At 39.2% G+C, this 27,094-nt stretch overlaps 1 protein-coding gene across 1 annotated transcript; it reads right to left on the bottom strand.

Annotated features, from left to right (window-relative positions):
* Positions 1-13,692: 13,692 nt before the first annotated feature.
* BNC1 (basonuclin 1) lies at positions 13,693-26,623 on the bottom strand. Its single transcript, XM_026060686.1, has 5 exons — positions 26,485-26,623; positions 20,713-20,778; positions 19,642-19,877; positions 16,466-18,390; positions 13,693-14,374 (listed from the first exon to the last, which is right to left on the bottom strand). Exons 1-5 carry the CDS (start codon positions 26,621-26,623, stop codon positions 13,693-13,695), a joined length of 3,048 nt encoding a protein of 1,015 aa, XP_025916471.1.
* Positions 26,624-27,094: the final 471 nt, after the last annotated feature.

Below are 27,094 nucleotides of genomic sequence, written 5' to 3' on the forward strand. Positions count from 1 at the left end.
GTAAGATATTTAAAATAAATCTGTTGATGTTTGCACAGCAGATGTAGCCTATCTATGAAAACCAACATGTTTCAAAGAATTTAAGAATTAAGAGCCCCTCATTGTTAGGTACATCAGAGAATGATTAAACTGTAAATATCACACTTCTGGATGCAAAACAGACAAGTTCATTTCAAGGGAAGAAAATAAACTGCTCCTTTCTTCTCAAAGTGTATTGTGATCCCTAACTTGAGATCTAGCTGCAATCAAGGGCAACTGCTTCAAGAGACAGTTGGCTTTCGGGCTGCAACCTCTTTGCTTCTCATCTAGCTCTAATACAAGCCTACTGTCTGATTATGAGAAAATGATTTATTTTATGCCTACATTTCCCTGTCTTTAATTGTATTTACTTATCTACTTCATTCAGTGTGTGGGATGCACTTGTAAAATGCAAGGTGCTAAAAATAAGGATTAGACATTTCTTTCTTTAGGTCTAGTCTCTAATTGCTCTGTGCAGCACCCTGATTTACCAGAAAACTTTAAGAAGTCTCAAAAAGTGGCTCTTTTGAAACTGAGACAGCATTGCTGGGGTGGGGCACGTTCCCTTCCCGCACCTCAGGAAAGAACTTCACCCTTCCCGTTGCCAAGCGTTAGCTGGCTATGTACATTTTGTTATGCCAGAAAATGCTGTGACGCGAGTCTCTTGCAGCAGAATCCCCATGATTTCCCCAGCTAGTAGTCGAGTTGCAACACCTTCATATGTGTTAATGTTAAGATAATTGTGATACGGTCACAAACTACAGTAAACGGTTGCTCACCTTGAATGCTTCTCAATAAACATTTCCTGGCATAGTCTTTAAACTGTGATGTGAAAGGTGCACATTCCCTTCATGTCCAGCTTGCCAAAAATCACAGTTCCATATTTCAAGTTGTAACAAGGCCAGTGACCAATCCAGCACCTCTGTGTCACCACCACCAGCTGCTGAAAAACAAATGCCGCTGGACAAATACTACAGCGGAGCATAYGCAAGGCCTGACCCTACTAATCTCAGTGGGGCAACTTACAGCAGTAGGTTTTGTGGGGAATGCCTGAAGAAACACAATCCAATTTCTTAACAGCAATTACTCAGATTATAAAATCTAGCATTATTAGATAACAATTTTACATGCATTTTGACACAAAAAGGAACTCAAATTCCTTCTCAAACAGACTTCACTTCCACAGAGTATTACAAGTTGGAGCATTCAGATAGTATTGGAAGCTGATTGTATAGTATCCAGAGAGCAATACTAAACAAATTCAACCTTAAAACACAACAAAACAGTTGCAAAATGAGAAAAAGGGCTATGCTATTTCTAGCACTTAGCACAAGATGTAATAACTTACTGCCAGCTATACCAGGCTAACCATACTGGAGTTAAGGTAGCATCACATGGATGTGATTCCAGGCCAAATTCCAACAGTGTTGTAATTCTTTGTTCARCTTTGACTCAATTCTTCCTATTCGTACACATCTAGCAGAAGGTGCAAGTATTAAACTAATAGACTGATAACATGCTCACTTGCTTAGTGTCCTCATCTTAACTATAGCAAGCCCTTTGGGACAGAGTGAAGGAGAGGAACTGCTTGTGGTTCAGCACAAGGAAATTTTAATCGAACACCAAAAAGTTTGACTGTGTCTCAAAACTGCGTGTTTTAGTCAAGTCAATGCCTGTATCTCTCTTCTGCTTATAATTCACCACCAGACAGAAGTCCCTTGGTACTCTAGTAGATATTCTTGCAGTCCTTTGAAAAGCTCACTTGCAACTCAGTAGTTCTTTGATTTGCAAACCCTGGGTACAATTTGATTCATGAATCACTCACCGTTTCCCAGCAAGTACCCGCATTCCAGCTGAGCTGATCTTTGTTCTGCTACTATTGTCTCCGATTTAAGATGGTATGTTGACTTTCTGGGGAGCTCACCATAATCCAATCTCTCCTGCTACCAGGCATTTAAGCTGAAGAAATGTATATAGGGATTGTGATAAGAGGGAGATGAGAGGCACACCTGCTTAACCACTGGGTGTCAGGGTTCATTTCCAGTTCCTACATTTTCTGGTTAGCTGCTTTCTTTGCACATTGCTGCTGCAAGCGTGGTTGACATTGTAGATAAAATTGCCCCCTCTTTCTACTCTGCCAGGTAATCACTGAAACCCTGAATAGTCCCAAAGAATCTGATAACTGAAAGAGACTCTGGAAGAGGCCACAAGGGAGGCAGGATTGTCTGTGAAAAAATTAATTTGGAATCGTGGATGTTCAGAATCTCTGAAAATTACCTAAAAGTCATAACAACATCAGAGCCTACTTCTGAAGAGACTATCCTTCCTTTTCTCTAAAACCAAGGACACTTGGTTTTTATTCCAGGAATGACAAAGACTGTTTCATTAACCCCTCCGAAGCTCTGCAGCTACCGCACAAGTATCACTGTGATGTTGAATAGTAAGTACAATGACTCACAATATCCCTCCTCCTTACTATTTTTTTCTTACTTTTCCATAAACGTCCTATGTTGTCCCAAAATGTTTCTACGAGCCAAGACCTTGAAATCATGATCATTCAGAAAGTTTACATTTGGAAGAAATCCAAGGAAAGGCAAGGCAAATGAACTTGGGTTACAAGTTCAAAGGCACAGTTACCATACTTTGCAACTGAAGAAACTCAAAGTCAGTCTGTTCGATTTAGAGCTCACCAGAATATCACAGATTAAAGGTCTGCCTTGCCCTTCATTACTATAGATTTTAATCCATATGAGGGATCAGGATGCAGAAGAAAAGTCTCAAATAAAGAAAAGATGAACAACAGAGGAAGGAGAGAAAAGCAAAACAGAGAGAGGGAGGTACAAGAACACAAGAAGCAACCCTCCCCCCCAAACCCAAGAACAACAAAACCTCCTAAAACCGTCAAGCCTCTAGACACATTGGCCCTGTTTTGTGTCAGAAAATGACTCAGATGTTCACTCCATATGAAAGAAGCAGAGGGTTTGAGGAACTTGCTGTCTTGGTTAGGTCCTTAGCACAGTTTCTTTCTTTGTGTTCAGAAACTTAAGTACTATCAGTAGCTCCAGCTACCTTCAGGGAATGAAAATGGGCAAGAATGGAGCCATGAACCCAGCAGGAGGTGACGAATAGTCCAACCTGTAAAAAGGGTTTGCAGGTCTTTTTTTTTTTTGGCATGTGTTCTTGCAGAGAAATTCTAGTAGAGCTGCTCAGAACCATCCTACCACACATCTTCCCCCAACATCTAGCCTGCTGCTTTACATCTGCTGTATCAAAACATTCAAAGCTGTCCTATTGAGAAAGCTTGCCACTGGCCAGGAAAAATTGAATTAATTTACCCCTACGTGTTGACTTCAGCAGACAGAAGAATCTGGGAATAAGAGAAGACCAAAGTAGAAGTGCAAAAATTATACAGGATCCTCACTTTTAAACTTGGAATGTGATCCRTAGTTTGAAACTGCACAAAAAAAAAGAAAAACCCAGAAAAAACCTTCAACAACAGAAAAAACATTGCTGAGCAGTGTGGAGAAAGGGACAAGTCATGAAACAATAATTCTTCACTCACAGTTTTTGGAGCTCTGCACATAAAAACTTTTACAATATTTCAATGCTTGCAGGAGAAGAGAACTTTTAAGTATTCCATCAGTCAGAGATTCAGCATAATCTTAGTACTACATAGCTGTTTTACAGAACTGAGTGCGATTAATTCAGTTACCTGCAGGTGTGAATTCAAGGCTCTCAACAGATTAGATAGTATCATTCCAACAGCCACTGACGATTTCATGCATGATGAAGTTGCACAGATAGTATTAATTTTTAAGAATATACTTCTGCTATATAGATAGAGCTACTCAAAGTTAGCACTTTGAAAATGACAGTCACCTTTTCAGGGCAAAAGGCTTTAAGGAAGCATATAGGAAGGCATGATTTGATCAGTCTTTCCTCATATCACCATCTGCATAACAAGGATCATAACAGTTCTTGAGTAAGGATCTCTGGCATCAAGAAGCGTTTGCAACTGTAGGCCTGTTTGTCACACTGTAATCAACAGACCAAAACCAAACATCAACAGCACTTAAAATTACAATGTACTATATTTTGGGGTGGCTGGATGAGGGAATATAATGCCAGATGTCTGAGCATTCCCAAACCATGTTTACTGTAATATGCCAATGACACTAACTCCTCTACACTTAGGTCCTTTCTCTCACTTTTCCAATTCCTACTTAGCATTAGACTTTGTAAGAGTTCTCAGGATTGAGAATAAAAACACATTTTGTTTTTTTCTTTGTTTAATCAAATTATATTTCTGAAGTTTTGCATTGGTGCAGAGAGGCCACATAGCTACTAAGCAGAATGSAGGACCTGGTGCCAGGACCCTGGGTTGGCAAAGTAGGACAAAAAAAGTCAATCATTTTGTTACTTTAGAAAAAGAAAAAGCACCACATGCCCAACTATAACATGTACATTTTGACAGGTTTTGAGCCATGCAAGCTGCATCTAAAATAACCCTGGGTGCATGCCCTCGCACCCTAACCTTAGGGTTCGAGTCCCTAAGACGAAGGGGGCTGGTCGAGTCTCACCAGGATGGATGCTGGGTCATGCATCTGGATCCAGAAATTTGGAATATCATCCAGTTTAGACATAGCTTCTATAAAGCATATACCTGTCTTGAATATCCAACTATCTGTAGTTATTTCTTCCATACAGTAACCTTCTCCAGTTAAAATGGCAGCACATAATTATTTCAGACAAGCAGAAGAAGAACAAATAAAACATTCAGTTCTACTTGTGACCCAGTCTCAGCCCTATGACTTTAGAGAAAGCAGAAGGCCAAAACACTAGGGAGCTTTCTCATTCCAATGTATGTTTTACTTGAAGGTATTTTCTGTACACAGAATTAAACATTTTTATCTTTATTTGAAATGCCCTGAGACTCTCTTTTGATGTTAAGTCAGGAAAGGGATACGCTCCTCACTGTTCACAGAATTTGTGTGATTTGGGGTATTTTCAAAGGCACTGTATTAGTTTTCTACTTGCATTCATGTTAAAGTCTCTTTTTTGCACAGGATAAATACATTTAGATAAGCACTGTGATTCTTTCACTATGAAGATATAAACTGTAAACACAAAAGGAAATATCTGAGATCAGAAAGATATTTTCTCCCCTTCTACAAAAGCGACACCACTTCATGAGGTATTCTATATTTCAGGAGCAGGATGCCAAGCAGGATGATATTTCTGGTTAAATTACGTCCTGCAGAGATTCCTGGGATAGATTGTGCTCACTTTAGTTTGCAGGATTCTTTGTGGTATTTACATTAGACAGTGCAAAAGTTGTTGATGTAATGTCATGATGGTGGTCTTCTACCCTTATCCAATGTGTAATTAATGTGATGAAAAACACAGCTTTTCAAAGAAACTTTGGCATGCTCTTATAGAAGGCTATGCAGACTTCTTGAGTTTGCAGTACATATCTGAATGCAAATACACATGCTTGATTTCCCCTGAGTGCTGTGTGAACAGTTATTATTACTGACCTGGAAATTATTCTACTTTCCTTGTTTGACTATTGTTTTTGTCTGGGCTATACGCATCCCTGAAAACAGATGTGCAGCACCAAACTATTTCCACTGCTTAACATTATCATGTGCATTTATTATCTTGAAGCTGYTCAGTCTGAAGCAGTAATAGATTGGTTTGTGCTGTACATCTCATGATCTTAGTTTCTTACAGTGACCTACAGACCTCATAATACAAAATACAGTGTATTGTAAGAGATCTATGCCCACCTAGGCATCACCAGGCATATTACTGCTATGAACATCTTGAAACAAGAGAAAAGAAAATTTAGATTTTACTCATCTGTAAGGATACCTGCCTAGATTTTACACAGGCAACTACCATATGGTAAAAGCAGGATCACCTCCAATCGTTAGCAATGAATAGCCTGATCTGGCCAGTTCTAATTCCATCCAGAAGAGTGCAGCAATATATACACATGCTCAACATTTCCTTACAGAATACTAGACTCAGAAAATGACCAACAAAATCACCCACTCCCTGCAATAATAGCCTGACATGTAAAACAAAATAAATGCCAGTTTAACAACAATTGATTTCTTTCAGTCACAGAGAAGGGTAATAGAAAGGGGATGGGAGCTGACATCAAACATTAGCTTTTGCTCTTTAATTTGGAGAAGAATGTAATTTACTTTTTATTGCTGTTTTGCTTTAAACAAAGAGAGTGTTGATTTGGAAGTGAATGCTTATGAATACCGAAGATTAAAAAAAAAAATTAAGGAATTAAAGATGGGAAAAAATAGTCATCCAAAAACTACCTTTGCAATCATCTCCCATATGCACATGAAAAGGATGTTATAGCACTGGATTCTTACATAGCCCGAGTTCTCACAGCACACACCCCAGCCTTTATTAGCTCAGTTACCCTCACAATTCACTAATGAGGCAGGAAACTACTATTCTGACTGAGGCATAAAGTGCCTTTGCAGATCTGGGCTGAATTGCTTAAAATCAAACAGAGAGTTTGAGTTGTAGCTGGAGTTTTCATGCAGGTGCCCTGACCCCAAGCCACCCCAGTTACCTGTGGATTGCCCTTCCTCTCCTAGCTGGSAAGGTTGCATGGTCAGAGCACGTATCAGGGCACGTTACCCCTGCTAAYGGCGCTGGCAAGAGAGCAGAGCGAGCAATGCAATGCTCGGCCGGTGTGAGAGCAGGCACTGTTTATATAGCTGAGCTGCATGCTCAGAGGGAGCAGAAAGCCCCCATTTTTTCACCACGAGGACTGTTGCAAAGATSTGGGTGAGAGATTGAGACTACTTTCTGACTGTCCCCTTGCAATAATTTTTTTTGTCATATCATGACAGAATACAGGAAAAGGGAGGGAAAGCAGCCTCATTCTCAAATGCAACAGGGAAAAGAGCAGGAGCAGAGAAAGTGAATTGGAGAAGACAGAACGTTTTCCTTTCATCTTCAGCATCCAGATCTGACTCCATTCCTGTTTCATCTCTTGCCGTATCATCACCCRCTCCCGTTCATGCCCCACCTATAGGTTCTCTGCCATTCAAACTGCGTTCTTCAAAGCTTCCCTCCGCTTGTGCCACAAATACTCCTCAAGAAGGAGTCCCTCACAAAAGATCCCCTCTCCGAATGCTGACAACAGCGCTGAAGTACCCAGATCTCACCCTCACCAGTACCTCTGCGCTCCACACACTCCTTCACCCTTCTGCCAAGGCTGTTCACCAAGTTACAGCCCCCAGTTTCATCCCTGGCTGCYGCTCTTCTTCATTCTGTTGTTTCTACAAGATAGGGCTGAGAAAAGCAAAAGCAGCCTGGAGACTGTGTCAAACATTACAGCAGCGAAGCCCAGGTGCCCCTCTCACCTCCCCTGCAAGGGAAGGAGGTGCAGAAACAGCGGAGGGTAAGAACAGGCACAGCAGACGCTGCAGCTGCCCTGTCCTTTGCGTACAGAGGGTGAAGAAATCCTTTTTCGCTAAAGCAGGGGAAGGCTGAGCACCGGGGAAGCAGTCTAAGTCAAGGATGATTTCACTCCAATGAGTTTTTCCTGCATGCGCCCGGGACGGCATAGCTGCTCGCAGTCTATGGGACACTGGTGAAGGGCGGCAGCTCTGCACAGTCACTTTCTGAAGGAGACAAGCGCTCGTTTTGTAGATATTAAAGAAGTACTGCACTAATGTGTATATGGCAGTACTAGGCAAGTTGGTAGTCTGGAGCGGGCTTTATCCAAGCTGCTGCAGCCCGAGACGCCTGCTTATACCTCTCACTTGCACATGGCCTCTCGGCGCTCAGGAATCCAACGTAAGGTTTATATCATCCCACACAGAGGTGCAGATGTCTGCTTCCCAGAGCAGCAATAACACGTCTCCTCTCGAGTAAGTTATGTTGTTTTCCTAGCGTCTCCTCTGCAGTCGCTCCGACTGCTCCCGATTCTTTCACATCTCTCCAGGCCATACRCTCACACGTTTTGTTCTCTTTGAGAGTTTTTGGCTGGAGACTGCTTGAATGTGATAAGATATAGCTGTCCAGGTTTTGAACCGGCCTAAGCTGGCAGAGCTCACTCAGAGCTGTTGTTTAACATCTACGCAGGATCTGTCTCATGCTATCTTACCAGCAGAGGATCACAAAACACTTTTCATAGTACTGCTGCTATGGTGGTCATGTAGAAATATAGCTTCAAACTAGTAGAAATTATTAAAACTTTCTTGCTCTTTCAAAAATGTTATATTTTGACCTGCTTCAGTAAGCTAGCAATTACAAACCAGTATGAGCTGCCAACACGAGCCTACGTACTCACACGTGTCAGTAACCTACCAGTCCTGACTGCAGTATTATATGCTGTTTTACTGAATTCATTGTAATTRCTCCCAACTTATATTACCATAAATAAGAGTTGAATTAGGTTTAACATGAATAGGCAGCCCTATGCATATGCAATTGTACTATGTATTGATCTGTGTGTGCATGTTATCTATGCAGAGTGCATAAATATACTGCCATTCCTGTAAAACAGCAAATTCAGATAAGAAATATTTTTCCAGAGAAGGGTTTGTATAATGACTATAATTAAAAACTAGTAATTTTGGAATTAAAATGAGAAGTCAGATTTAAATCTTTTGTCTAGTCAGTTTTCCTGCAATCTAAACTGCTCAGTACAGACCTTAGCAATAATATATTACTTGCAACTCAATGATTCTGTTTTTTTTAAATTAGGATTAGAATACTGACCCATTCCAGTTTATTACTGTGACTGAATGAATTTGTTAGGACTAGCGGTTTCTGAATCTTGTATGGATACAAAGAGGAGGTGAAAAAAACAGAATGCTTCAATTCAYGCTCCACAGTTACCTTACTGGTAGCAGGTATTACAGCTTTAGACTAGAATGAGAAGGGCAGRCTGGGCTTCTGGACTGAAGAGAGGAGAAATGCTGGTCTATGGTAGGGGTTTGCAGACAGGGAATGAGCAGGAAGTGTGTCACACATCTTAAGGAACTTATGGTTTAACTCACGGCCCACCAAGGTCAACAAGGAAGCTTCAAAAGTAGCAAACTCATTTCACTCATATCATCATATGACAGGGAAAGCTTGGGCCCTTTCTAGGACACGGTGCCTCTAGGTCCTCCTTTTCAAGCAGGACACCAACATGCAATGGCTTACCCACAGAGGTAACTAAACTCTCCAATCCAATTCTGACGGTTTCTTGAACTTGCAACTCTCAGTTAAGTGTATAGTCTTCAATGACTGCCTCTAAAGCTACCTAAATTTGTAAACTTCGTAATAGTGGTATGGGTGGGAACTGAGAACAATGGTAATAGGAGGACACATTGCAGAAGTCACTACATTGTGTGAGCAGAAACTAAAAAACAAGAAGATTAGTGACTAAAGATTTAAAGGATTGAAGCAAAAGACCAGCTCGCTYTTTAGCGGACATGGCTGAATTGGCCTTAATTTACTGCAAAGAAAAAGTTTTAAAAAATTGCAGAAGGTTGCCAATATATGATACTCCTTGCAATTTAAACTAATGGGAGTTTTGCTAAAGACTTTGGAAGGTGCAAGTTTGAAAAACCCTTATACTGCTGTATGCAGGAGTTAAAAGCATCTCCTCTGCTTACTAAACACATTCATCTGCAGGCAATAACGGCATGTAATTCAGTCAGTTTTACCAGCTTAGGCTAGTAATAGCTACAGAAAAACAGTACAAATGGCTACCAGTGCTTCTGTGAAGCTCTAACCTGCTGCAGAATTAGACGTTCTCACCCGAGAGGGACTGTCCCTTAGCGACATTACTATTACTCTTATCCATTTACAAAACACTCTTGATACCTGAAGGGTGATCACTGGGAACTCAGCTGACAAGGTCAGAGCTTAACAGGGTGATGTTTCAACAGTACATTTGCAAGTTGGCAACTTCGCTAATGCAAAAAGTGCCAGAAGACATACGGTCTCTTACTGCATTGCTGTCTCCTTCCCAATTCAGATTCAAACTCACATTTCAGTTCTGAAATGAATACTCACTTGCAGGCTGAACAGGATCCTTATGGGCCGTATCTCCAGCTCGAAAGGTGTTTTTAGTTTAGCTGCATTGCTCATACCTATGCCTACTCATTAGTCAGAAGCTGCCTATGAACCCTTTCCAAGGCGGGCCTGGCACCCCATTTAAATCCCTGGACTAAGCTCAGCTAGCTTAGCTGTTTTTTAGGCTTCCCTATTCAATGCATGGCATCAGACAGGTATTTTTGGAACTGTTTCTCCACTCCACTGGTTTTACAGTGTGTAACTTAACTAAAGATTCATCAAAGACATTTACCCCTGKTTTTGCTGTAGTTCTCATAGTACTTAGAAAACTGGAGCTATAAAACCAGATCCCTTACACTCAGTTCAAGACAGATTTTTGCAAATATTCCTTTAAGCACTGTGACATTCATTGTCCCAGAGCTATATACACTTGCTATCAAGAAGTATTCAAAATACCTGTATTCGGAGAAACCAGGTGCTCAAACGGACAGACTGGCTACCCCGCAGTGTGCATCTGTGCCTTCTCCTTTGGAGTCACAGAAAGGTGGCAGGATCTAGTTTTTGAGGCTGTTGTTTTCTAAGGAAGAAAAAAAAAAGATACAAACAAAAAAAATGGAGCAACATCCATGGGTAGCAAGGGTAGGCATGACCAGACCTAGTTGAAATCTCCTGTAAAGATTTGATCCTCTTACTGTACCTGCTTGCAGCATCACAGATATAAACATCTCTGGACTGAGCCTCAGTCAGTGGAAGCCRGTTCAGTTTTCCTGACTTACTATGAAAAGCCTAAAAAATAATGGTGCTATTATTCTGAAATGAGGTTACTTCCTTCAACATCTGTGGTGAATATGCGATACAGGCTATTATAAGCACCACACATTTAGACCTAACATGAGATGTTAAGGCTTGGTCCAGCCACCTTGTGGTCATTAGGAGGAGGGAGCTACACAAATGCTTCATGAGATGCATATGCTGTACGAGGGGTACTGAGGGCTTAGCCTGTCCCTCATAAATCTCCCGCCTTGCTCAGATTTTGGAGAAATAACAAAGAAATCTTTCTAAAATATGAAGTATAAAAAGGACCCCAAATGCCTAACTTTTAAAAAAATTCTCAAAAACCAGGTATTACTTCTGTTTACACTGATGACATTTATATTAATGCCTCCCCTTGCTTACTGCACAAAGAAGAATCAATAAAATATCTGGCAACATTTATTACATTCTTTCTAAAGGCTCATTAAAATAATTATACTTCCTTATTGTGGAATCACTTAGTACCATTGTCAAAACACAGTGCTGTCTAAAGAGGGAATGTGTTTTCAGATTGGAACTGAAGAATAACAATTTTTTCAGTCACAAAAGCCTACTTTTTTAAATCAACTAGAGACATTATTATTTGTTTTATTAACACATACAAAATTCTTAGGGTATACAAATTGTGTTGTCTTTTTGGACACAGTGAAAGCTAAATTAATGGGCATTACAGCATTATTTTACAGTACACTGTTTCAAAAAACACCATTTGTGATTAAACAAATAKRTWTAYATATATATATATATATATATATATRTAWAYMTAAAAAGCTTGAAATAGCTGGATAACAAATCATTGATTTACACTATCAAAAGGCTGGGAGCAATTGTATCTCCTATGATTGTGCCCTTAGCTTTCAAATCAAAATCTCCACTAATACAAGTTCCCATTTAAAAACAAAAACAAAAACACAACAACAAAAGAAACCCAAAACCCAAATCCCCAAAGCAATGGCACAGCCTTCCCCAGGCTAATAGCTTTTCCTGACAGCTTCAAGCACAAATGGATTATTTTAAATATCACGTAAACCTACTGTAAATTAAAAAAATAAGATTAATTTACACAATGCATGGAAACAATTTCTACTGAGCACAAACATTTACAACTGTGTCATGTTTTTTCCTTGCATAACCCATACTCACACACAAACCAGTTTTCAAAAGAATTAGTGAAATATTCAGTCCACTTTTGTTTCCTTTACACAATATGAAATGGTTACAATACCATAGTATATTTTAGAATAAGTTAAACATCAAGACATATGGCAATAGCATTGTACTATTCTTCCTACATACATACTAAATCCAGAAATTCAGTCTATTCTTATTCAGTCACAAAAATGAATAAAGACTAAGATCCAGTTATACTGGAAAGCTAGACTAGTTTAGAAACCACAAATACTGTAAGCACTTTGGTATAATATACAGATTGTGCTGTCGATGTCATGCTTGCATACTACAACTGATAACTGGTTTCAACTGGTGAATTTAAAAAACGGTTATAGTAAAACTTGCTTTAGCATTTCTTTTTCCATTTGGAAATGATTTAGTCAAAGAAGATGCACCACAAGTACACACACAGCATTTATATGATGTGACTACAAATTAAATAAAGTGTTTTTTAAATACAATGCAAGACCAGTCTTTTAAGTGCATAGAACACAATGCAGAATACTGTTAATTACAGGGACAAGTACAAGGATATTAAACATTTTAACAGATACTGAACAATGCTCTTATAAAAACCCAAAAAGGTGTGAATAAGAATAAACATACTTTTATTGTTAAAGATCAACATGTTTTTCCCCCCACCAGTAAGAGAAACAATAACTGCTGAATTATGAAAGATATCTACTGCATCCATTTGATCTGTACTTCTCAAAGGCTTAGAATTGCACCTTCAAATGCTATAGCTGTTTGTTTTTTTGGCTTTTTTGCTATTTAAAAAAAAACTTTTCCTGAAAGTGGAACTCAAAAAGTGCATTTTAATTAAGGGTTCATTTTCCCCCCCCTATTTCATGGATGCATTTGCTGTGGTTCATAAATCTTAGCTAAACCTATTCTTCTTCTCTATCACTACAATCTATCAGAATACCTCAGATTTAAATCAGGCAACCCGCTCAGTTAAGGAGACTCTCCTTTTGTGAAACAAATGGTTCTCAATTCCAATAAAGGCAAAATACTGCAATATTTACTCATGAGGAATGCCAACTTAAGGAATAAATACCGCAGGATTTTCAGAAAATTTGGACTATATCCTAAGTGTTCCCAAATTTGTGTTTTATCTTTAGGCTTTCAGGACATAGCAAACTGCAAATATCACATTCACTTAATACTGCAAGTCACTTTAGGACTATGGTCTCAGGAATGAAATGGTAGCCCCAAAATTCTCAACCCACCCAGAGGAAATGCATGCCAACCTTTATTCATTCCTTACACAACTCTACTCATTTAAACATGTAAACACAAGGGATGATGGTTCTCATTTGAATTTCCTACTGTTGGCAAGTAACACTTTGCAGGTATCAGAAATACTTCAGTTAATGACGCCATACTTTCCTCATTTCAAAACTGCCTTCTTATCCTTAAAGAAGTTTTGGCTATTTAAAGTCAAACCAAATAATTGCACAAAAACTATGGCACCAAGCTTTGCTAAGTGGAACTTCTAGAGAGCACACACAGGAGAAAAGAATTTGACCATGGCTGGCAAGTGGGCTAGAAGTCAAGTGAGTTTAAACAAAACTAATTTTAAGACATTCCTTAATTGAAATGATTAAGAGTTAGCAGAAATAAATTCAGATCAGCATGATCTTACTGTAGGCTAGTTGGTGACCCTGCCAGACTTTTGTGCAGGTTTGGGTTTTGACTGTGCCTGTTTCGACTGCGAACAGATGAAAACATTGTGTTGCAACCTGGGACTTTACATTTGTGGAGCTGGCGGAGATGCACAGTTTTGTAATGAGCCCTGAAAGTTCCTTTATTACTGTAAGTTTTTTGGCATATGTGACAAGTTATTGGCAAACTGGAAGGCAAATTTGTAAAGTTTTGATTAGCTTTCTCAATTAAAGTACTGTCTTGGTAGAGTTCGTCATTGGGCATTAGGCTGGGTCCTTCACAGCTTTCATCACTATCATCCAAGGGCATGGTGCAAACTTCACTTCCTCCATCAGAGTCCCAAGAAGAATGAGCACTGCTCTCAGATTTAATGCTGGAAGTAGTGCTTAGATCCAGAACGGCTCCATCATTCAATGGATCGTATCCATAACTCTCAGAACAGGGTTCTCTAATTTTGCTCATTGGAAAAACCAAGCTGCCTGCTCTGTTTGTTCCTTTGAAGATTACAGAAGTAYGTCCAACATGTTGTTTTAAAGAGACATCTTGACAAAACTCCTTAGCCATGTCTTTCAAGAGGTATGTTGCATTGAAATGGTTGTTGAATTCCAGTGTATCTTTAGTCAGAAGCTTATGATGAAGATTTAGGTTTGAACTATGTCTAGAAGAACAAAGACAAGCTTAGCAAGAAAGTGTTTTGCCTCATTGAAAAGTTGTTTCATAACGATCATTAACAAGGAAAAAAAAATATCAATATTTAGTAGCATGCATGAACCATATATTTCTAATTTGACCAACTGCCACAGTGGGAGTGCACACAGATTTATACATGTGAGTGGGTATCTGAACTTGCTTTCATTGGCAAATATTAGAAATAACTGTACAGAAATCAATGTCTCAGATTCTCTCCTGCATTGTGGACAGCTGTCTGTTCCACTAGATCTAGGCTGGACCGAAAAGAGTTGGGGAATGGACTAAAAACATTCTGTATGCTGAAGTGAGATCCAAGATTGGACTGGGGATGGGAGAAAATGAAAACCTTTTCCAATGGACAAAGCAGGAAAGGACTGGCACCTGAACCTGCAAAAAATTACTGACGACTTCTTAAGTACTCTAACCATGTACTAGGATGCAGCTGTACACACCAGCACATAGCTCTTTCTTGAAAGGAATTTCCTTGAATGAAGGAATGTAGCATTTTACAGAATCTGCAGTTTTCAAATGGGCATCCCTGGGTTAAATTTAAACCCACCAAAACATAGGAAATCACTGCTGTTCATTCAATACTATCAATCAGCTCACTGTGAACGTCCAGACTCTGGCTAGAAGATTCAGTTCATTGCCAGACAGGGAAAACATTCATTTCCCCCCTTACCATCACCTAACTTTGTTTCATCTGAACTATGGACTTTTAAAAATGGCACAGAAATATTTTGCACCTGTAGTCACAACACTCTGGAAGCTTCTGCAAAGTTGTTCTAAATACCTACTGTTTTGCTCAAACCTTGGGAGGAATGTTCTTGTGGAATGGTTTTTATGGCCCCCCCCCTTAAAAAAAAAAAAAAAAAAAAAAAAAAGGAAACCGCCTCCCAAAAGCACCTATGTTAAAACTTAACCAAATATATTGGTGTGGGAAGGAATCTGTGGCATGTGAAGGCAAATCTTAGCGCTGGCCTCCTTTCCTGCAGCGCAGATCACAATTACAGGGGAGAGGAATTCACATCTGGGAAGACGCAGGCAGCAGATCAGGGTATGAAGCCCTGCCAGCCGCAGATGAATCTGCGCATCTCGGATGCGGCGGCCAGTCCTTGCAGATTGGCTCATCCTCCCTCTGGACTGCATCAGCTGGCTCCAGTACTCCTAGCAGATTACAGCCAATCTAAACCTTGTGTCACTCTGAACTACTATCCAGGCTGGCTTTCTGCAGCCAAGCTCTGCTGTAACACTGTTACAGAAGCCTTAGCAAACTTACAAGACTTACTCGTGCTTTAACAGGTCTGCCGTATACCACTTATCAATTAATACACATAACTGATGGTCTCAAAGCTGCAGGTCTTGTTTCTCAGCCTGCGTGCATAATAGGTTGAAATCAATTGATTTACAGCAATGCAGGACTGGAGTAACACTGAAATGAGTCAAGCTTATGGTGTAATTTAGGAATTAGTATGTGCTCTCATTATTAAAGCACTACCAAGGTGAATATACAACAGATAGCATTAGTTCAACTAGCACTGTGCAATGTTAATTTTGTACTGGCACAGGGTAATCTTACTTTTCTTATGGGCTTTTTCCTATCAGTCTGTTCAAAATCCTTGAGTAAAGCAAGGACAAAGGTGAGTAAAGATTTCCTGAACTGATCTAATTGCTTTTTCATTAAAGAAAACTGCATACATTAAAATACACGTGAAAGTACATATTAAACATAAAGTCCCCACATGCACCTGCTGGAAAATTGCTGAATTCATACCCTTGTGGCTTCCCCTTTATGTTCTAAAGTATTCTTTCAACTATTGCAGTCTTTATCAGTTATGAAATTTTCATGGCTTTATTTAATACCTTGTAGTCTAGTGGAAAGGAAATGTTTCTTTCAATAGATTTTCATTTCATGAATGTTCTGATAAGTTATCATACCTGTTATACGAGGATACACAGAAAATCTTGCAGGCTCCATTCCTCAAACACTCATTTTAATTTCAAATTAGGCTCCATTGTGATGGTAAAATAAATACAATTTTGTTTATAATTTTCTTACCTGTCTCGACTTCTACGAGAAGGGAAAGCAGCATTACAGCCCTCAACTGTGCAAATATGCATTTCTTTCAGATGTACATTTTTAAAATGCATTTTTACACTGTAAGGGTTTTTAAAAGTCTTCTTACAGATGTCACAATGAAAGCGGCTTTCTTCCTTCTGAATCCCTAGTGCATGTTGACTGACATGATCCATATCTTTAGAGTCTTCAAAACAAGGAATGGCAGCACCCCTGTTTGACAAAGTGCTGAAAAAGCCCCCGGTCAGCAAGTGGTGTTGCAATTCAGGGCAGTCGTTTTTAGGCATCCTGCGCTTTGACTGCTCTTTAATATACAGGGGGGGTTCAGTCATTGGTTTTATAACATCATTGTGGTGGTGTTTTGGATCTTCATATATAATTTCATGGGAAACTATTTTTAATGGTTGGTTTTCTTCTGGTTTAACCTCTTTCTCACAGTGATGCAATTCATTCTCAGAGACATCCTTGATGTATTTGTTATCTGGCGCAAAGACAGATTCAAAATACTTTGGGCCCTCTACCCCAGAGAGAGATTTCCATGAATTACCTGAATGGGGGTGCTTTTCCACCCTGTCGGTCACCCGCTTCTCTATCTTATGCTCACAGGTCTCAAGCTCTCCATCGCTTACCACTTGCAGACGTGTATCATCTTCGGAGCTGGCGACATCACTACTTTCATTAGGTGTCTCAACAGCTTCTTTCTCTATCTTAATGGGCATACTGGATTTACGAGATTTCTTCTTGGGTAGCATGTCAAATGGCAATTCATTTGAAACAAGCTGCTCTGGTATTGAGGAAGAAACAAGAGGCAGAGAAGGAAGAGTACCTGGAGTATTAGCAAGCTCAGCTGGTGTGACTGGACTGCGATAAAAAGGAAGAACAGGCTGTACTGTCTTTAAGTTTGGAAAGAGAACACCATTCTGTCCAATACTGGGGAAACTGGCTTGACCCTTTGAATTTGTACAAGAGCTGGCATAGCTGGTAATAGTTCTGCTATCTGGAGTTAAAATTGTAAATTCTGTCCTTTTACTATCTCCAGGTCCAGCAATGGTCAAACCGTTTCTTAGATCTTTATCCCTGTTATTTCTATTCATTGGCATATGGAGTCTGGGGTTAGGATTTGCACTATGACGATTTCGACTGCGCAGAGAACTAAATACCATATTGCAGCCCTCAATTGTGCATTTATGCTTTATCTTCAGATGAACAGCATTATAATGTATTTTCAAAGTACCTTTGTCATAAAATGTCTTTTCACATGCAGTGCAGAAAACACGCCCTTTCCTTGGCCCAGCGCCATTTTTTTCAACAGATTTCATTTTGTTTTCTGGAGATAGTGCTGTCATTTCAAGCTTTGCTGCTGCATTATGTGAACTGGAATCACTTAAAAGGGCATCATCTTCTGTTTTAGTGGTGACATCTGGACCATTTATGCTTCTCTCATTTTCAACTTGAAATGGTGCAGAACTAGAAGTTAAGAAGCTGCTTTCAGAAAATGGTATCTGAACATCTTGTTTAGTTTCATTGCTATGGTCTTGACCTTGCTCAATCAAATGTCTTTCTGGTGGTGAACCTATCAAAGGTGGAGGCACTGGACTGAAAAACTGAAACGGCAGCATGAAAGCCATGTTATTTACAATATTCTCAAAGGGATGAATGTTGGTGGGACTCATTTTGTCCAAGGAAGCAGAAAAATTAGGACTGTGTTGATTGCAGCTTTCTATGAATGCCCTAATATCCAAATTAGTTGTTGGTGGTATTATAATTGATTGTCCTTCTTTCTCCTGAATTGCCATTAACTCTACAATGGACTTAGTTTCTCCAAAACGAAGAAACTGCTGCAAAGTWGCCAGTTCTTCTTCATTGGTCATTATGCTCCAGTGATCCAGCACCTTTCCTGAAGCATCCTAAAGCAAAAGTATTTAAATGAGTGAGACATTAGTTAAGGCAAACAAACAAAACTCAGTTCCCCCCAAACCTATTTTTTCCCAGGGACTAGGAATTCTTCTCTAGGTAAATTATAAAATTATTCTATTTAATGACAGATTAATGGCAATTCTGTGATATTTTCTTCCAAATTTTACTGTATTGGTAAAAGTAACAGTAATACTTTCCAATAAACTATTTTTTTTCCACAGAAATTAAGACGCATCATTTGAACAACAGTTAATATCATGTAAGTACAGACAGCAGAGATGGAGCAATCAGACCAAGATTTAGCTCATTTAAGTCAAGTATTCTTTCATTGCAAGTTTAATAATCTTCCAAGCAACTAAGATCAGAGAACAAATGAACCTGTATTGATCTATTGCCAGTGTTCACAGAGCACAGCTGTAATTACACTAGAGTGTTGGAGTTCTTTCAAACTCTAGCTATGCCTAACTTTTCCCAATAACTACAATAAATATTTTATCACAGAACATGTATTTGATGGCCTACTGAGATTTTTCACAGTGCATGTAAGAGTTTCTAAGATGATGAAGAACGTAACATTATAAATTTTTCATGTGGTAGAGGTTCAAGGTAATTGATTCCATATTTTTAATCCTAACACTAAAAAGCAAGATTATCAAGACCATTAAATATTGATTTGTGTCATAATGTAAGATCATAATGTTACTTTACATAAAAGGTAACTTCCACTGTAGCAAGAACTAGCATCAGTGTAAGCACACAGGGCCAAATTCATCCTTGATGTAGCTCCAGTAAGGTCAGTAGCACTGCACCAGATACATATTGTCCCTGGTGTTTAAAATGATGGCAAGTTTATTTGTCAGTGTATTATTCTGCTGTATAAAGGTAAACTCACTGTTCAAATAATACTTTGAGCAAATTCTGAAGCCTTTAGTCAGATACATTCCTGTTAACTTTCTTTTTATCTTGGTTTACCTATGCTGTTAGATTTGAGCAAAGTAGTAAGATTTTGGTTAAGGCTGAATGAAAAAAGAGAGCAATGATCAAAAATCCACCCTTTCTTTTCTGGCACTATACTTGTACAAGTCTATTGCTGACTTCCAGTCGTACCACACTGTTAACACTTCTTTCAGAATTCCCTGTTCAATTCCATTGTGAACCACTGATATGATTAAACTAGAAAACATTCTTAGATGCTACTTAACTATCATTTTTATATTAAAAAAAATCCCTTAATTCAATACCTGTAGCACATATCCACGTATATAATCCTGTAGTGTCCAATCCAGAGCATGGAGAATCTGTATCACCTCTTCCTGCTTCAGGACACTGAAAAGCCGATCCAGCAGGATTTTAAGGCGCACAGGAATGGCTTGGGTTCCATACAGCATGAGGCTACTGATATCAAAGACAACATTGGATTGAACTATTTCTACCTGGCTCGTTGGGTAGAGGTTGGGAATCCTTAATTTGCTCAGGGCTGAAAATAAAATTACAAAGCAAAAATAAGCATGAATAACAGGAGTTATATAAAACTGAATGTAAAGTATACTGTGGGGAACCCCCCCCCCCCAAAAAAAAAAAAAAAAAAACATGCTACAGTGAGAAAGATCCTTAAAGGTCTTGAATAGACTGTAAGAAGAATTATTACCATGTGCTACCCATCCATGCCGGCATTGGTCACATTGTCGCTGATTTATTTTCCCAGGTTTGAAACACTGACAACTACAGCTCACCAGAGTGCATCGGATAGCCTGGAAATCAATGAAAAAGATGATAGGCGATGTGTAAGCACCCTTTAGAGTGGGCAGACTATATACATACAATATAAATATGAAATACACATGGAGATGATCAAGACAACATACCAACACATACTTATCACTGTGCAGTGGACATAATCCAGGCAAAGCCTGAGCTATGCAAGTCAGCAAGACCACCTCTGCTCTAAAGAGAAGCAGTCACCAGCTAGAGCACTACAATACAGTGGAAGCAAAATATTTAATGACATGCTTACCAACACTTCTCTGGATATATTTAGGTGGAAGCACCTTTATAACAATAACAAACTGTTCTGGTGCATTCACCTAACCTAGGATCCTCATGTAAGCATCACTTTTTTTCAGGAAGGTTTGAAAACAAAACATGTACAGATAAAAGTCCCATTGTCTGAAGTTTTGCTGGAACTATTTACTGCAATATAGGGAGTTCTGATGAGCAACATATTAGCTGCACACTGATCAAAGTCATCCCTTACACACAGCAGTATCCACGCAGAACATAAGTGCCTGTCAAAGATACAGAGTTTCACTAACTCTTCACACTAACAAAGTAGTTCATCAAGAAGTACTCCAATTCCTCAAAGACTACACGAGAAATGCCTGAAAGATTATAGGCAAAACAGAACATGAGCCAGACTAGCAACCAGTTGCACAGTTCAATTTGTGCATCACTTTACTTTCACCAAGGTCATCTATAATGCAAATCAAATTAGTATTCAGATATTCCTAATCAACAGGGTAATACAAACTTGCTTCCTGGAATACATGCTTTCCTCTGTGTGTGCCCATCTGCTGCAGAAGGCAGACAGACAACTTTGAGGTCCTAGTTAAAGCTCCAGAGGGATTGCTATAGAGCAAAGCATTTGTACAATTCTGTATCACTTAGATCCGATACTGAGAATAGTTTTTACATAAATGGAATATTTATTAAGGATGAGAAAGTGAAGAAATTAATGTGCAGAAAATCTGCACTGGAGTACAAATAGAATTAGGTTATGTGATTATAACAAATGCTTACATTTTTCTGTTTTTAAAACAAAACGGTTTATATATTAAAGTACACAGAAGCAAGTATGAAGGCAAAGATGGAAGCAGAGAATTACTGGTGTGATGTGCTCCCAAAATTAAGAATTTGGAACTACAGCCTGAGAAAACCAGAACAGCAAAAGATTTAAAAAAACTTCTTTAGGTCTTGTCAGGAATATTCTGATTCTATTTTCATACTAATCAGCAAAACTGACCTTTTATAAAACTAGGAAGACATAATTTTATATACAAAGAGTTAAAAATATATATATATATATATCATCTTGCTCTCCGTCTCAAACTCCAAACCCAGCTATATAATGGCACTGGACTGAGTTTCTGTTTTAGTCCTCGTCAGAATGACATTCTAGGGAGCTAAAAGCCCAATACGTACAGCTGAAAATTTCAAAGATTTTCAAGATATTTTCTGGGCCCCTCTAAGAGCGCATTTGAACAGGCAAGGGAACCAGTTTTCCTTTAGCATGCAAAAATTCAAATAAAATTGGACTTGAACTTAAACACATCTCCTTCATCTTCAATTCTTTGAGTCCTACACTTGAGCAAATACCTAAAGACAAATGCCAGCCATTTACATGGAGCTTCTTGTTTCACACTTGACATCTCTTTTCATGCAACCTGATTCTGCAGAATCCAAAATCTCRGTTATTCAAGTTACTAATGTTCAAAATCTTGGCAAGCCTGGGTCCTTCTCTGTCTCAGTGGAGCACGGGATGGCTCAGAGAGGATGGTCTCAGTCAGCCAGTCGCCCCACTGCTGTCCACTCCCCCTTCCAGAGACCTTGCCAAAGCAGGCACTTCRCTGCTTCCTAATACCTATAGGAATGCAAGGCAAGATTTCAAGAGAAGAGTAACATCTTTTCAATGCCGCTGTCCTCATGCTGGCACTTTTGGAAGGCAGACAAAGGAGCAAGCTTTGGGGTAATCAGGCCAAGAAGGTGGAGACATGAAATGTTTAAAATGTATAGGAGGTGAGATAAAGGTCGTTTTACTGCTTTTTGCCAAGGACACTTCTTTAGGCTTGAAAAACTAGACTGACTCAGGGCAGAAAAGTATACTATATACATGAATCTATTATAACCAAGCATGTACAGGGCACTCTGTCTACTGCTTGACATGGCTGGATTTGAAATTTTAAAGTCTCCACTGCTGGCTTCCACACGTATCTCCAAACTGCACCCACTGACTAGATGCGGAGATCTGTCTTTATTTGAAAGACTGGAGCAAGTGACAACAAGGCTATTGAAACCACTGAATCACTTTGCCTTCAGTTCTTTAAAGAAGCCATTGCAAAATGCTGAATTCTTGAGAAAAGCTCTGTGCTCCCCATAAAGTCATAAAACACATCAGAACACTATGAAGGTGAATTGCTTCACTTTAATGAAGGATATATTTTCACTTAGATGCTAAAATCCGTTAATACAACAGTAAAAAGCCATAAATTTCTAACGGAAAGACTGAAAAAAGAAAAAAAAGAAGAGGTGTGTTTGGCTGATGATTCATTTATATCACAGGATATCAAACTATAATGCAGTTCAATTTTTCTAGCTTTGTACATATATATTATTCTGAGACTTGCATAGACTGAACCCCTTCCATAGGYTATTCTGCTAGGTCCAGTAAGCTACAGCTGCACTCCATGAATGCATCCCTTGCAGTCCCTCTCCAGAAAACATTAGAAAAGACTACTTTCTTTTTCTGCAAGAAGTAACAGAAATATATACAATAAAAAAGCTGTCACTATAAGTTAATTGAGATTTCACAAATTTTTCATTCCTTCTCCTCTGGACATATTCCACAAACCACTGGCCTTTAAAACTGTTTTTTGTTCTTATCGGATGTAGCTAGACAAGAAAGATATATTGCACTTAATTTTGCATTTCATAGCTTTGTGCAGATCTCTCTTCTGTATGATACATGTGTTTATTTTGTCTTCCTGTATGCTTGGAAGATTCTACATGCAAAAAATACAAAAAGCAGAAGGAGGGCATTTTATTTTCATGTATGAAAGTGGCTATTAGAAAGGGAGTATACTTCCACTTCTATTCTAAATATGGAATTAAAAAAAAACACAAATCAATACATCATTGCTTGTGGAAACCAGTCTTAGATGTGGTTAGCTTGTATGCAGCCGACATATCAAAGGCATACCCTCAAATCAGGTATCTGTTGATGACTTTTAAAAAACTACTTGTAAGAATCCCTGAGAAGAAACAAATGTGATTTTCAAGTTGGCAGCATTTCCCTTCATTTGCTATTATCAGATCTTATGTTCCCTAAAACTTTTCTAGCAACATTTGCATTAATATAGTAACAGAACATATATAATATGGCAAACTGACTTTTAAAATAATTGGCAAGTCACAATCTGAAGTCTTCATTCATTGTTCAATCTAAAAAGGAACCTGTGAAAGATGTATTTTGATTATCTCCCAAATTAACTTATATCAGAGTTTAATGACCAGAAATTTAGCAAAAATTCATGACAGCAATAAACTTATCAATTGCATATTAAACCTGCTATCCTTAGTACACCTTTTCCAGGGCACTGTAATTATATCAAGTCTTTTAATGTGCTTTATTATCCCCCAAAGTAGCAAGTACACATGATTTCATTCTGCAGAACAAAGGTATAACTTTCTATATTTCATATATGTAAAGCTTCAAAATCCTAATTAAAGGATTGGAAATGAGGATGGAAATTAAAGAGGAAAAAATTTTAAGTGCAATCCTTCCACTCAGGTCTAATATTTTGTTTCATTTTCCAGAAACATAAAGCAAATGTTAAGAAAAATCCTATGCTATCATCAAGAATCTTGTTATTGCTTCCCAGTCACTCTCTCCCTCACAAATGGGTCTTTCCAAATCCATTATCAGCAACACTTTTTTTTTTTTTTTTTAAATAGAGCTGAAAATTCTGATCAAAATTTGCTGTGGTTTTACCAGCATGACTGTGAGAACCTGAACCTCAGATTTTTAATAAAAAGGATGCTTCATTATAAGAGAGCTATAGATTAACCATTAAACTGACCACTGAAAACCATCCATCGCTAATCACTGAAAAAGAAATCTTAACATCTGTTAAGACTAAAAGTCACGACTGCTGACTTTTTTTTTTTTGAGCCAGAGATTGATGTGGTTTCGATTAAGCTTCAGAAGTCACTGAACATTTCTGTTCAATGAACTCTCACCTTCCACAGCTAAAGAAAGCAGCAGCTAACGGGACACGTTCATTCGGGTTCTCGGTGCGTAAGCAGGCTTCATTTCATAACCTAAGGTTGAGACCGTCTATCCATTTCTGAAGCCTTGAGGGACCTACACCCACCTTGCAACAGACTAACAACAGGTTTAAACAATACAGCGGGAGAAGTATATATATACAGTATATGGACAACAGGAGTGTTTGTGATTACATCAACACATGGAGGAGTAACTGTACCAAGTCTCATTCAAAGTTAAGTGGAATCTAGTTTGACAGCACTTCAGCTYGGGAAACAGAATATTAAAAGTAAATAAATATTGAAGACCCTGTCAGGACTGAGTGAGAGATGCCTGCTCAGAGCAGGAAGCAAGTCTGCCCTCCCGCACGCCGCGAGTGCCGCGAGCGCCGGCGCCAGGGACAGGCCAGCTCAGGCCTCAGACTACCTGGTACCATCCAGCATCCGTAACGCACAGGTCAGCACCCTGACTTGTTCCCCTCACCTAGGAACCTGGCTTTTTTTWWAAAAAAAAAAAACTATCATCATCGCATGAAGAGCCTCAGAGCCTCACTATTTTGCTATGCAGGTTACTAATGAAATGGTGTCATTGAGGAAGAGTTACAGGAACATCTCTTGCAGCCAGGAATGAGAAATTCCCATCAGTTTAAAACACAAGTCTGGAGGAGGAGAGGAAAGAGGAGTTATATGAACAAAAATGTCCGAGAAAAGCTTTCATTACATGAGATGTAGCAGGCCCTGCTTTTAATGCCCTCTGTTGAGGGTTTCCAGCAACTAGCCGTAGGTGCATCTCACCTTCCTTCCCCAGCAAAATTAATCCCACTAAATACACRTGACCCTCCAAGATATGAACACAGGGGCACGTAGGAAAGAGCTGGGACTTGTCCGATTTCTGCAGAAGAGACTTGCAGTGGCTCCACTGCAAGAACCTCGTGGAGGAAGAAGCAAAACTCAACCATTGAAAGAACAGATCACTTTGCAAAGTATTAGGGCTTCTTTTGCTCACCAATCAGCTAAAACACGAAAACTTTTTCTTTCTAAGTTTTCCTACAGTACAGGTAATAATTTTTAATCACATATTTTAAAAAGGTCCATAGCAATGGAGCATCTTTTTTGGTTTCTAAAAATAAAACTAAACATAAGAGATACATTTGGTTATTAGGGAATATTTTCTCACATGCACCTTGTAAAAGATTCACAGCATTAAGGGATGGACATATTCACCATTTCTTAAAAAGGACAGTCTACATGCTAAATCAAAGGCCAAACTCAAATCTGTGCATCTTTCAGTAAAAAAAATTCTAATTATACATGAGGGCAAAGCTGGTTTCCTGTCCAATTTGTTTTCTTTTCTGTTATCACTGTTATCCACTGAGTTTCTTACAGTTGCAAAGTTTAAACATGTCTCTATCAGCCAGTTATATTAGATCACTTCTGCATTTGAATCCTTTGAACAATGTCTGAAATCAGAGACAAATAAACTTGATACTTATATTAACCATCTCTTTGGCAAAGCTATACTYCTCCATACCATATTTTTGCTATTTCTGCTAGGAATATATTGCACTAATAAATCAATCTGTCTCACTGTCAGTTTGTTATGATTTAAAAGAAGTTCTCAATCTACATTTGGTCCATCTTGCTTTCACTGTATTAGAACCTAGTTGTGCCTATCTGTACCGTACTAGTAATGATAATTCCTTTCAGCTAGCTCATATGCATTCATAGAGCTCCACAGTACATGCTTAGCCCTTGTGATGGTTCCCCCTAAGCGCTTACTTCAATTTTTGCTACTTCACTGAGCTCCCTGCAGTTTATTAGAATTGTAACATATTCCAGTATATTCCAACTATAACCACAAAAGATGGTGGACTACTAATGCAACATATYGTGTAAATTCATGAAGTCAGAGCCGACTTGTACTTTTGAAGACTTAGCCCCATAATTAAGCCTAATTATATCTGTCAGGGTTTAGATTAAGCATCTCATGTCTCTACTGTTCCTTGGCAGTTTTAACCTGTTCTGAGTTTAGGTCACCTACGAACCCAGTCCACCTTTAACATGACATTGGGAGGGCCCCTGCAGCATCTCCAAGGAAGGGCTCTGGGCCATTTTCTTCTTCCCGAAGATCACTGCAAAGAGCAAGCGGGATGGCTGGCGCATGGGCAGCATACGGGAACCCATCGCTGAGAGTAAGCAGAGCTGGGGGGACACACAAGAAAGGGGCAAAGGGTGACACTCACCAAGCGCGCTTAAATGCGCTTAGTATTCCCGCAGAAACAAACCCAGGCAGACGGCCTCGAAGCCGCCCCACAGCACCTCGAGTCAAGTACGTGCGCGGGCGCAGACTAGCAGCCCGGCATCAAGGCCGGTTTGGGAGTCACCCTGCACAAAGCAGCCTGGGCCGGAGATGCAGTCTGCACCCATCCACCACCTGCGATGTCAGCTCTCCCATCACGTGCTTACGGTTCTCAGCCGGGGCTCAGGTCGGAGCTGTACAGGTACCCTATACGTTGATAAACAGACATACCACTGATGTTACAAACCCACTGCCTTAAATCCTTGAAATAAAGGATTTTCCATTCATAGTATATTTATGCAAGTAGATTTGGTTGTTGCAAGGTCTGCTGTTTTTATACCAAAGCTTAAAAATAC

This window comes from Apteryx rowi, unplaced genomic scaffold (genome assembly GCF_003343035.1).
Source record: "Apteryx rowi isolate R43461 unplaced genomic scaffold, aptRow1 scaffold_17, whole genome shotgun sequence".
NCBI classification, from domain to species: domain Eukaryota; kingdom Metazoa; phylum Chordata; class Aves; order Apterygiformes; family Apterygidae; genus Apteryx; species Apteryx rowi.